The sequence below is a fragment of the Fulmarus glacialis genome, unplaced genomic scaffold (genome assembly GCF_000690835.1).
Source record: "Fulmarus glacialis isolate BGI_N327 unplaced genomic scaffold, ASM69083v1 scaffold42927, whole genome shotgun sequence".
NCBI lineage: Eukaryota > Metazoa > Chordata > Aves > Procellariiformes > Procellariidae > Fulmarus > Fulmarus glacialis.
In genome coordinates this window covers 70,957-84,325 of record NW_009224623.1, presented here as the reverse complement: position 1 = coordinate 84,325, position 13,369 = coordinate 70,957, and the positions used below count along the sequence as shown (strand labels likewise).

The 13,369-nt window shown below is 38.2% G+C and overlaps 1 protein-coding gene across 1 annotated transcript in view; it reads left to right on the top strand.

Annotated features, from left to right (window-relative positions):
• Positions 1-225: 225 nt before the first annotated feature.
• The window catches only part of SYNJ2 (synaptojanin 2), a 57,219-nt gene continuing 44,075 nt past the window's right edge, over positions 226-13,369 (top strand). The window contains exons 1-3 of the mRNA XM_009582192.1: positions 226-304; positions 9,409-9,679; positions 12,111-12,336. Coding sequence (XP_009580487.1) covers positions 9,576-9,679; positions 12,111-12,336 — 330 coding nt within the window. The 5' untranslated portion in view covers positions 226-304; positions 9,409-9,575. The remainder of the gene's footprint in view (positions 305-9,408; positions 9,680-12,110; positions 12,337-13,369) is intronic.

Sequence of the window (13,369 nt, the reverse complement as noted above, 5' to 3'; positions counted from 1 at the left end):
TCTTCTTTCTTCTAGGGTGATGTGTGGAGAGGCTATGCATTTCTGTCCCATCGCTTTTTAATCATTGTGTTCTTACAGCATTTTAACCGTACCTTTGTACTGTAGTTTTGTTTACTGAGCGAAATTAGCTGGGAAACATTGGTGTAGGCTGTAGCAATTTGAAAATTTGATAAATACTGGAAAACTAAGGTTTGCTGCCTTTCGTTGTGTTTTTCAGCTCCAGAAGAAAAGGATGCAATTAAAGGACAATATGAAAAACTCATAGATGCTTATGGCTGCTTAGGAGAGCTTCAGCTTAAATGTGGTAAGTGACCATCTGTATGACTGAGATTATAAAATGCCCAGACAATGCCAAATGACAACAACAAGTGGCTAAAGTTGTCTGATTCCTTAACTTGTGAGAGCTAATTATGTTCAGTCTGGAAAAGATCTATTTCTTTTTCTATGCTGTGCCAAAAACATACTGCTAAGTGATAGTCTAAGAATTTTGGATTTTTTCTAACTTTTGTTTTGTCTAACATTCTTAGCTGCCTGAAGATAATTGTCTTTTTTTTTTTCTCTACCACATTTGTCCAAGGCAAACTACAATGTCTTACTTTTTTTTGAAGGATCATGTTTAAACAGTGATTAATCGTGGTCATCTGAGACTGCAGTACTACAGATTCCCAGTCCTTGCTATAATGCCCAGTTGCCTTTAATTGGGTAATTTACATGGATAAGGATTTGCAGAAGCAGGCCTTTAACTTCAACTAGTATAGTAAGGAATATTTATTGTCATTGCTGTAAATTTCTGTACAGTTTGGGAATCTTGATTTAGCAAAGGACTTGCTATTACACTGCCTACAGGAATGTTAATGCAAATAGCATGTTTTAGGAAAAGAACAGCAGTCATTGATTTGAAGGTAATAGTACCTTACACAGCAGACTTCAAATTCACTGATGAAAAAGATGCATTAAAACAAAAAGCACTATATGCCTTGTTCCCATGGTCTTTTTACAGTAAGCCTTAATTTTGACTTGGAGGAATGACAAGGCTGTTTTCCATATAACTTGATGCTTGGTCAAGGAATCTGCCAAAGGCAGTGGTGGTGTGAGCGCTGGTGTATTTAGACCAGTAGATGTAAGTGTATCTTTTTATAGCCTACTTACCACTTTATGGCATGAGTAATATGACTTGAGATTGATCTGAAGAGGCGACTGTAATCTGAAAGATTTCTGTGTCATAATTTAAAACTGTAGGCCCATCTAGTCTTTTCAAATGAATGTGGGCTTTTTGTTTGTTTTGTTTCTTGTGGAGTTAATTAGTCATTTCTATGGAGATTTGTTAATGTAATTAAAAATGGAGGGCTTGTGATTAGTTTTTCTTGGCACTTGGACCTGTTTTTCTTCATAGGAGTCTAATGAATCCTGTTGTAATAGTAAAGGAATGTAGCTATTGAATTCAAGCTCTTCAAGTTAAAGATGAGGGTAGTTTCTTGTATGTGATGGGAACTAAATGGATACGATTTTAGTCTTCATATTAAAAGGTGAATGATTTCAAATGGGGTATGAAATCTTCTCAGCTTTATTTTTTCTCTTTTCTCCTTTTATTTCTGTGTTTCCCATGTCCTTACTTCTTTTTGAACAACACCTGCTTAACTTCAGTGCGCTTCAAGTGTGAGGTTTTTCCTCTCTGAGCTTTGTCACTGCATCTCTGTCTTGTTTTAGCATTAAATTACAAGTCCTGGTACAGAACTTCCTTTGGAAAGTATTGTTAAAAAATTTATTGGTAATTGGATAAAAAAGTTAACTACTGGAGGCAAACTTCTAATTGTGATTGAGTGAAAAGTCAGGAGGGTCATGCTGTAATGGTAAGCAAAGGTAAGCAAACATTTTCTGCTGCTGAACATGTTTAGAAAAGCAAAGATGATTGCATGCCATCTCACCATTCAAGAGTTAGCCCAGTTTTTTTTCACAGTCTTAGATCTTCCATCTTACATGTAAGTTAGTTCCATCCCTTTAGCTATTGCTTACATAAAAGATTAACACTGGAAAGGAATGCAATGTAACTTTTTTTTTTTATATATAATGTATTCTAGCAGCTGCAAACAAGGGTATAATTGGCCAGCTCTTCACTGGGCATCAGTGATCACATAGACTTTTTTGGAGTATCAGTATTTTTTCCTTGCTACTGGAAACCTGCAGACCATAAGTACTAAATTAACTGAAAATATTTGTGAAAGTACATTCCACTGGGATATTAAAAGAGTATATTTGTAAAGCAGAAGGGGAGACTTTTTTCCAAGACATGAAAGATGTCTTTGAGCACTTTAATTAATCTGTGAATATCACTACTTAGGAGTCCAAATAAATCACACTGTATGCCTGCCAAAGTAGATCGTGCTTTTCACAAGAAAGTAGATTAAATATGTGAAACTGACTCACAAAGTTAATGTTTCCCACCAGTAATAACATTCACTTCTATGTACTTATGTCTGTTAACATGACTCACTAAGTTCTTTTGCTTTCTTTTGTGAGATGGATGGCAGCAGAATGAATTGTACGGCGTTTCTGAGCTGTATCTCAGCCAAGATTTTGCTGCTGAAGAAGATCTAGCAAATACATCTTAAGCAAAGTGTTAAAAGACCTGGCTTTGCAGTGTCTGGTTTAGGCACTGTGATGTCAGGAAGGGGTATGTACGTAAGGTAGTATTTTGACACCATCACCACGCAGGTTGTTTAGTTTAATACAGCTGCTCTACTTGGGGAGGCATTCTGAATTAATTTGACTGTGTATATACTCTTGCACTTGCACATATACAATGTGTAGTTGAAAGGAAGAAGTTTCAAAGGCAAAAAGGACAACTAAGTACCTGTTTTCTATTCCTTTTGAACGTTTCCTAGTATGTAATTGTATTTAGAAGACGGAGAAAGTATCTTTGAGACTAAAACTATAGTTTGGAAAATCTTGGTTCTTTTCATAATTCTGCTGTAGATTTCCTCAGAGATTTTCAGCTAGATGCTTAGAGTCTGCTCCTATGCTGTGTTCTGTGGTTAATTTTGAAAGCAGATGAGAGGCAAAAATACTTTGCAAATTGTTTTTCAGTGGACTATAGAGTGAAGTGGATGTACGTGTGGAGTGGAGATGGAACAGGCTGAGGGAACATAAGGCAATGGCTTGACTGTGTTGGAATGGAGAAAGAGCAAAAACTGGAGCGAATTCATTTTTAAAAGGCAGTCTTGAGTGAAATATTTACAGTTAAGAAGGACAAAATAAGAATTGAATATTTCCTCCTTTTCACTGCAGCTCATAATAAGCAACTCTGAAGTCATCCCATAAACTGCAGGGGAAACAATTGTCTTGAGTCATGTAGACAGGTTAAATACAGAAACTGCAGCTTATTATTGTAGGGTGTGACATACCAGAACTGTGTTTCCTGTTCAACTTGGATTAAGGCAGTTGGTTTCACAAGAGCTTTTAAAAAAATGGATGCAAGTTATTTTTGTCTTGTTTCTATGCCAAATATTCTTCATCCTCTGCCTCCTTTGTGCAACCTGATAAAAGGGCATTCAGCACATATCGCTGTGAGCAAAACATTTCTTACATTTCTTCGAAAGTGTTCTTTACAGACGGTTGTGGTGATTTATAGCTGTAATGGGGCAAAATAATGATCTTGGTCATGATGCATGAGCATTTATACCCATCTATCTGAGATCAAAATTCGGTCCATAAGCTTTGAAAGATTTTTTTCTTCCTTTAGTACTGTAGGTGGGTCTTGCTTTTTCATAAATGTGTTGCTGTAGAAAGCATGACCAGTAAGGAACACTTCAATTCTTGCTCTAAAATTGTTTCAGAGATTTCTTTAAAACATTCCAGATTGTATCCTAAGGAAATGAGGGACATTTCCACAGGTATGATCGCCAGGTGCAGTTCTTGTGTTCCTACATCACTTTCATCTACGTGTAAAGTTTAGAAAGGCTAATATGAAGCAGGATTGTACATTAGACTACTTGTAAAGGTTTAAAAAAAAAAAAAAGTTGTTTTCCAAGGTGGGGGGCCTGGTAAATAGTCTGCAGCTGATGTGATTATTGGTACAAAGTGAAGTGTAAGAGCCAGACCTGGAGCCTTGACTGCTTCACAGGAAAAAGTTTTCCATTTTTTTGGGTTGCTTTTTATTGGCCTTAGGTGCTGGCCGCATTCGTCATGCACTTTGCAGCTGCTGGCTGAATATAACATGCTTTCTGCTACTGTACTGCACATGAAATCAAGGGAAAATTACCATAAATTTTCCACCCAGTGTACTTCCATTAATTACTTTTTTTGGTAGGAACTGTTCGGCTCCTGTTTCAAGAAATAAGACTGGAGTTTGGCCTGTCCCCTACTCCAGATATGGAGGGAGCTCCTGAGAGCAGGGAGCCTCCGTAGACTGGCTGCAGTAGTAGTACTGGCAGGGCCACTGACTTTAGGGAATTGGTTTAGCATTAATTCTCCCTTTGATCTCGAGGATGCACTGCCAGCATTTTAAAACTCAGCTTCCTGAGTTGTTTGAGCTTACACTTAAGCGGTGACTGCTTATTTCATGGCTGTAGTATTTTTTTTCCATGTTGCTGTTGATGTTCTGGACAGAAGAAACATAAATACCTTGGACTGTTTAGCTCCTTTCGAAGGTTGTAACCCATAATATGCTTCCTGATGATGCTGCCAGGTGGATTTGACTGGACTATCTGATGTATTTTTGTTGTGATTGGTGTTAGTCTGGTACTTCAAGTGCTACTTGCATAAAAACAGTTTCACTGAAAACTTAAAAGGAACAGTATTTTTAATATAATTACAGAATTGGAAATGGTAGTGAGCTGCAGTGTTCAAAAGTTAAGGCTGCAGGGACTAATGGAATAGTCTCGGCTGTTTTAAGGGGAAGTACCTTCTAGCTTTAAGGAATGTCTGGGTGTTTCAGTTTGATCTATTTCATTAAAGTTGTGATATTTTCAATTTGCTCAGCAAAACCAATTTAATTAAAAAAATCCTCTCTCTCTTGTGCCATGGCCTCACAAATCCACCTATCGTAGGAAATTCCATGTTGTGTTGATAGCAGGATTTTTTTGGTGGGTGTTTTTTTTTTGTTTTAGTTGGTTTGTTTGGCTTTTTGTTGGGTTTTTAAATTCTTTTTTGGGGGGGTGGGTGTACTAAACCAGGAATGCAACTTCTTGCATTCTTTTGTGAGACTTACTGGATAATAAAAATGAATTGTTTAGGAACTAAAAGAATTTTTCAGTAAATTCTTGTCAGCTAAAAATGTTATTTTCCTTGCAATAAATGAACAATTACCAAATATCTTAGTATCTGCAATTTTTAGAAATGGAGAAAGTTGATTTTAATTTTGCTTTTTATAAAAATTACTTGCTCCGGTAACAGCATCCATCTTGACTGAAGCAATTTCTACCCTTAAATTTAAGTACATTTAGGTAGGGTTGTGGCTGATACAGCTGTTTTCATGATAAGTATCTATTTTCAACAGGAAAGATTATGGCTTGTTGACATTTACATGCCAGAAAAGAAACCACATTGGCTTTTTAAAGTTTAAATTTAGAAGTAAATGGACTGATTTTTTGCTTTAATATATCCATAATAATAATCAGACTTGCAGTGACTGGCAAATAAGCAGAAGCTTTTTTCCTGTGGCTGGTAATGTTAGGTACTATTAGGTAATATTAGGTACTATTTGGATATTAATGCTTTTGTTTTATTCCTTGGAATAGCATTTTGAATCTGACAAAATGCCTGAGTGAAAGCCTGAGTGGAGGTAGCGCAGTTATCATTTCCATTACAAACTTGTCCAATGTAATTATCGATAAATTTAAAAACATTGGCAGCCTGAGTTGAGGGGAAACAGTGTGAGAAAAAAGGTTTGGGATTGAAAGAAGAGATTCCCAGACATAAACTGATGTTGCTGGCAAAGAAAGGAAGACGGGGAAAGCTTTGTTTCACTGTGTATATGTATAGCTTAGTGGTGGGTAATTTCTTAGACTTTAATGGAGACATGATTAAAAGATAAATAGTGGAGTAGTGTTTTGGTAGCATTAATTTTGCTGTGTGAATTTCTGAAAGGGTGAAAGGCTGATGGGAGCCCTACTTCTGCTCAGGACCCTGTGGCTGCCATCTGTACTGTGAATAAAAATGGGGCAGGGCACAGGCTTGAGCACTGTCAATAGAATATTGTGATTAGCTTGCTCCCTGTGCCAAGAGTGGCATGCACATCGGGCAAGGATCTTCCTCCCCCGGATAGTGCAGTGATAGTCTAGAGCTGATTCCCAGGAACGCTGTCCAAATACCACCTGGGATGAAGGTGGTATCAGGGGATAGGGCTTGGGACTTTTTTCCAAGGCACAGAGTCAGAGGTCTGTGTTAAGCTGGGGCTGTGGTGTTGTAGGGTTTCTACATTCTGGCTGGTTTGTAGCATATCCTGAGTGATCTAAGCAAATCAGAGAGGTTAGAGTTGATCTGAAGACCACCTCAGCTCACAGAGCAGTCTAGGAGGACAAAAGCGGCAAAGCAGGCTAGCTTTATCGTAGCTTAAATCTATTTGTCTCTTTACTTCCTTTTTCTCCAATTTTCTGGCCTGTAAGTGTGAACTTCTTCGCCAGCCTGCCTCTGTTCAAAGGCATCATGAAAAATGCATGAAGGATGAAGGCTGCTCCATGGAGTACTGTAAAGACTTATTCTGTGTATATAGAAGCATAGACTGGTTTTGGTCGGAAGGGACCTTTAAAGATCATCTAGTCCAACCTCCCTGTCATGGGCAGGGACATCTTTCACTAGATCGGGTTGCTCAAAGCCCCATCCAACCTGACCTTGAACACTTCCAGGGATGGGGCATCCACAGCTTCTCTGGGCAACCTGTTCCAGTGTCTCACCACTCTCATTGTAAAAAATTTCTTCCTTGTATCCAATTTAAACCTACCCACCTTCAGTTTAAAACCATTGCCCCGTGTCCTGTCACTACAGGCCCTAGTAAAAAGTCTCTCTCTCTCTTTCTTATAAGCCCCCTTTATGTGTTGAAAGGTTGCAATAAGGTCTCCCCAGAGCCATCTCTTGTCCAGGCTAAGCAACCCCAACTCTCTTATGTGGGGTTACTGCACAGTGGCAGGAAAGAATATTACAGCTTCAGAAAGCCATCAATCTCCTGATGCTTCAGGGACAATGCAGTAGCTTCTTAGCTGTGATTACTATTTTTGAGCTCATTAGCTAGTGATTTGGGGGAGTGGAGATGCTGGACCTCTGCATGTGTAGATGTGTCTCCCATTTTGGGGGTGAGTGGTTGAGTGGACAAGGTAGTAAGAAGAGTCTAGAGTCTCTGCTAAGGAGTAGCAAGTTTCTAGGTAAGGCAAAACTGTAGTTTTGATTGGCTTTTCTGTCATGCTTTATTTCTACTTGTTGCCTTCTTAAACTAAAGAATTGCTTTGTTTAGATCCAGTTACTTTCTGCAGGTTACGAGCTCCTCAAAGGACAGAACCACAGATAAAAAGCCCACTATTATTAAATTTTTGTTCTTTTTGGCTATTTTAATGTTGACTTTCTCATTCGATCTCTTCTGAACCCTCTAGGAAAGTTTAAAGTCACTGAAGCCAAAGAAAGTGCTTGTATTCTTTGTCTCAGCCAGCTAGCTCTCTGAGTATGTCACTACTGGTTTTCTGTCCCTGAAGCTGACTGATAGTAAGGCATATCAATAGTTTTTCTATACATTGCTTCCAACTTCTCATGTGTGAAGTTTACTTTGAGCTGATCAGTTTTGCATGGTTTCAGCAAAGTCACAGAAGCTATTAGCTATCCTGAGAGATAGCTAACTCCTCCTAACCCCTTCTGGAGGCTGCAAGACAGTATTTAGTCGGGTATGAACTATCGCAGTGATAACTGATGTATCTCCTACACTTAATCCTTTATAATTGTGCACACTCAAGTGCAAAGGAGGAATAAACTGTCAGGTTTTATATATTTCTAACCCTCCACTACAGTGTTATCTAGAAAAATACAGAAGACATACTTCTTAAAAACACTCAAGAAGGAGAACACAGCATACCCTTGTTACAGAAAGAAATGTGGTGAACAGGGCTTTTTAGTAATCACCACCTACACTGGCCTTTATGCAAAACTGGAGTCAGCAGAACAGAATGAATAAGATCTAATCCCCCACCTTGTCCTGCCATTCCAGTCCCATGTGCCTACGCAAATATTCTGGCCCTGCTGCAAACCACCCCTAACTCAAGTTTCCGTAGCCAACCTGCAACCTGGAAGCAATGACTCCCCTGCCAGTGTTTCAGAAAAAAACTAGTTGTTGCATGAGCGTTGGTCTGCATTTTTGGGCAGTGGGTCGCTGTGGAGGGTTGAAGAGTGGTCCTACAAAGTGTCCCCTTTTGCTGACTGAAACCATACTGTCCCAGATTGTCACTGTGCCCTTAGCTAATTAGCTTGCTCTTGGCAGGTCAGCTGTTGTTTCTGCTATGCTAGAGCAATAAATCTTGGCTCACTTCCACCTTTTCTTACTAACTGGAGTGAATAGGATGACATTGTCTCCATTAAAGGCCAATTTAAGTGAATTGAACAGTTTCTTCCTAGCAAAACCAGTGTTTTCAGAACAATTGTTCTGCTGTTTCTTATTTACTTTATCATTTCAGAGAGAATGAGCAGCGGTTGAAATCCTGCTGGGTACGAGAGATCGGATTACAGTGGTGTTCTCAAACTTCAAAATTTATCTTTTAGTTTTGGGGCCCTGAAATTCAGCTGCTTCATGATTTCACACTTTGCTTCACAGCCGTAAGAGCTGGAATTCTTTTTAGTGATAATTGAGGTTGTCATCTAATCATGTACACTCTTTTGTGACATAAAAAGCAAAATCTCGAGAACTGGTAATACTGAAACTTTCTGAATGGCTGAACACACCAGCTTCATCTGAAGCCAGTAAGAAATCTGAATGCTTCATATCTTTACAATTCAGAAGTCAGTTGAAAAATCCATAGTGAGAAATACACTTTATCTCATAAATGACCAGTCTTTTACCTTTCCCTTCAATGAAATCCAATGAAAACTGTATGTTTTCTAGGGTGATGAAATTTTATTTTTGAGTAGTATCCCCACACCAAGCTCATTCCACTTCATAAAGTAAGTGGGAAAACCACATTCTAATGTAGCAAAGGATGGGAATGTGTAAGTATTGTGGAATATTATGCAATTGCACTCACTTACCTGCAGTCAAAAGGAATTCAGAAATGTAAACAAACATAGGCTATGTGTTTGTTGTTTGTATTTGTTTTCTTCTGAAGCAAAGATACTGGCCTCTGCTGGAGCCCTGTCAGCATTGCATGTGACAGGACAGATGCAAAATGGCATAGCCTGTGTCCACCTGTAACCTTTTTGTAACTGTCTGTCACCTTCTAGGTAACGCTCGGCTGCACTTTCTGGTCCTGGTGACAGGCTGTACATCAGTGGGAAAAATCCTGGACGCTGAAGTTTACAAAATTACTGCAACAGATTTCTGTCCTCTCCAGGAAGAAACCAAGGAAGAGGAGCGTGTTACTGCCTTGAAGAAAATACTGAACTCTGGGATGTTCTATTTCTCCTGGCCTAATGCAGGCTCAAACTTTGACCTGACTGTGCGGGCTCAGAAGCAGGGTGATAACCACTATGAATCTGGTAACTCGTTCTTCTGGTTAGTACTGCATGTTATACCGAAGTCTTCTGTCATCCCCACCTGTATCTTATTGGTCAAACATTCTCAGAGGGAAACAAACGTATGCATTTCAGGTGCACCCCCTTCATTTCATTGTCATGTCATTTTACAGGGCATGTAGCCTTAGTGAATTCATGGTAAACCTGAGTCAAATAAGTAACTTCTGTTTAATTAAAATTAATCTGACAGTGAAATGCAATTCTAATAACTGGACATTTTGTGTTTTTAAGAAGGAAACACAAGATGTATTGCTCACACTACAGAAACATGTCTCTACATGTCATGAATAGTTTCCCCTGCAGTTCTTTTTAATAATTTGCTTTAAAAGTTATCTAATAGAAACCTGCACTTGAACTGTTCATAAATCCCATCATCTCTGCTGAAGTATCTTCTATTTCTTAAAAGTGTATGTGTTTAAAGTCTGTAGTTTAATGTTTCCATAATGTGCCCTACTTTTTGTGTTGAAAACATCAATATTAATATGTTTGCAGCTCAGTGTAAATGTATGTTCCACAGAAGGAAACTCCTGTGATACTCTGCTCTGTACTTCTTACTTTCTTGTGCTTATAAAGCAAATAAAAAGTATTTCTTGTTGTGGTAAGTATTGTTTGAGTGGAAAGGAAAACACACAGATGCTGGGTTTTTTCTTCCCTAGGTGGGTGTAATTCAGTTTCGTTTGCTTTGCAAGTTCTGGCAGAATGCTTGAATTCCTATACCCTAATTTTTTTCTTTTTAAACAAAAATATAGTCACACAGGAAGCATAGATGAACTGGAAATAAATTAGGATTATATGATGTAGGTGGAAGATAACTGGCAGAGTTAAATGTGGGTGTGCTGCTAGAATGTGTGATAAGTCTTGTTACCCGAAGTAGGTGAATATTAAATAAGCAAAAAAGTTCATAATGGGTGATAAATAAACATGAGAGAGCAGTTCATTCAGGCTAAATAATCTTTCTAGCTATGATGTGATTTTGACTGGTAAGATCTTGTGTTTTAGTTTAACTCAGAAGAGAGATAGATAAAACTTGCTTTCAGCTGTGCTAATTACGCATCCCTCTCAAAAAGCTCTCCAAGCATGTCAAGTTAGACACATAGCACAAATGAGCTATATTCCAGTGATGAAACTCCTGAGGTGGCAGTATCCCTTAATAAAGAAACAACCTTTAAAGCAACTCTTTTTACCTGTACTGTCTGTTGAAATTTTTCTTCTTGGAAGATAAGTATTTGAACTTTCATTCTTTGCTGCTTCTGGCTAATCTAGAAGTAGCCCTTGAAGAGGTTCCATTCTCCTATATGTTGTAGAGCAGGGATGAATGGCGACAACATCGCATTTAGGGCAAAAAGATGTTCCAAAGAAAATTTATCTTAAGGCAATTATGTAATATAGGAAATTTCAGGCCAAACAATAGATTCTTGAGAAAAGTAAACAATGGGATAAATAGTTACGTGATGAAAAGACAACTTAGTTATAAGCAACACAAACTGCCTATTAAATGAACTGCAACAACAACAGAATTCTACTGGAATTTGTCTGAGTGAGGACTTCCTCTGTGAGTAGAGCTAGAAGGAGGTGGAAGAGATACCAAAAATTGTTTTAGAGCTGCTTTTTGTTACATACTTAAGCTTAAAAATGTAAGAATGACTTGCACCTTTTTCAGAGAAATGCTGTACTCTAGAAGAACAATTCTTCAGGGGTTTCGCTAGATGTAATAACTCTTGTACAGATCTGCTGTTGAGCAGTAAATATCATAAAAGGGATTTTGTTGGCCCTCATCTGTGACTAAAGGCACATTTTGAAAAATGAAATGAGGAAAACTATCATAATAGAAGAGACTAGCATCACTGTTAACCAGGCATGATAGGTTTCTTGGGTTGTTGATCTTAAAATAAATTGAAGGTTAAAACAGGCATTCCTCTTAATTTTAGTAGCACTTTTTGCAATATCTCCGTTGACTTATGGGTCCAGTTTCTGCTTGGAAAAATTTTCATGAAAATCCTGGTGGGTTTTAAAATGGCTCTTCATCCTGTAGTGTATGCTAAGGTCCGGGCACTACTGTTCAAAATTAGCTTGACAGCACTGTAATTTATGAAAAAGATTACTAAAGATAAATGTATTTCTGGAGCTGAAAGAGGTGACATTTGCATCTAAATTTATAAGACAGAGGTACAAGATATAAGGACAACACCTTGGTGGCAGCTGTGCTATTAAAATTTGCCATGTTCTGTTCACTGTACTAGTTCAGAAGGATTTCTTCCTGAAATTTCCTGGTTTTGGATAAAGTAAAGGTACAATAGAAAAAGGGTCACAAAACATTAAGTGCTTAAATTAGTGATTGTTGTGGGGTGGCACCCATGCCTGTCTGTCTTATTTTATTCAGTAATGTATCTGTATGTTGTTGAACCTTTCAGGAACCAGCTATTGCACGTGCCCTTCAAACACTACCAGGTGAACTGCTCTGACTGGTTGCTGAAAGTGATCTGTGGTGTAGTGGACATTCGCACTGTTTATGCTTCCCACAAGAAGGCGAAAGCCTGCCTCATCTCTCGTATCAGCTGTGAGCGAGCTGGTGCCCGGTTTCATATTCGAGGGGTCAATGATGATGGACATGTGTCTAACTTCGTTGAGACAGAGCAGGTAAGTGGATGTATCCAATAGCTTTGAATAATTCAGTCCACTTAAGTTTAATTGGGGCAGAGTTTCCAACAAGAATTAAAGCAAGTGTTTTTTCCAAGAATATTTAAAATATTATTGCATGACAGATCTATTTGTTCTTGCCCATTAAGCATTTCTTTGCGATCTGTTATTTTTCTGTGTTTCTGACTTTTCCGTGCACGCAATTTTCACTAATACATTTGATTTTTTTTCCTGAATGTGAAAGTCTGGCCATTTGATATCGTAGTGAAATACAGACATGGGTTCTTAAACCATTCAGAGAGCTCTGTGTGTTAATTCATGCGAAATCAACATGTGTAACACTAAGTTTCTCAATTGCACGAAACTTGCTTAGCATTATCAGTCATGAGGCCCATGTATTAAACAAAAGAATGTTTTCAAATCTGTTCCAGAATAAGTGTCCTACTTTTATACATTCTGCATACATTTTAAAGTACATTTTTTCTAAAATTCATCATGTTTCCTATGCTATAGAATGTTGGAGAAGAACTAGTTTGAAAGATTTTCTAGAAAGTAATGGTCTCTACATTTCATTTCTCTTTCATTCATTTTAAGAATCTCTGTTGGTCCATACCACCAGGTTTGCTGGGCTAGCCACTGAAAGTCCCTTGCACTACAGTGGCATAACTATGTCTACACTGATGTAAAAGAATTTGGTTAGGGATGTTGGGGGTATTTTCAGCAAAGACTAGAGCTGAGATTTGCTTTTGGCTGTAAGGAAGTCACTTAGAATCATATAAAATCTTATGATCATAAATATTCATGTTTCAAGTTACTCCTGTCTGCCTTATTGGATTGAATCCATCACTTCTTTGTACAGTAAGTTTTTCAGCTATAAAATGAGGGTGATTATTAACTTCCTGCGTCACAGGACTTCTGCAGACCAGTGGGGACAACATTTGTAGAAGGCAAGTTGTGTATGCTGTGCTATGGTGAAGAAGAACTCTCAGCGCCCAAATATATCATTCTAGTTAAGAGGCAGCTGCCCAGCAAA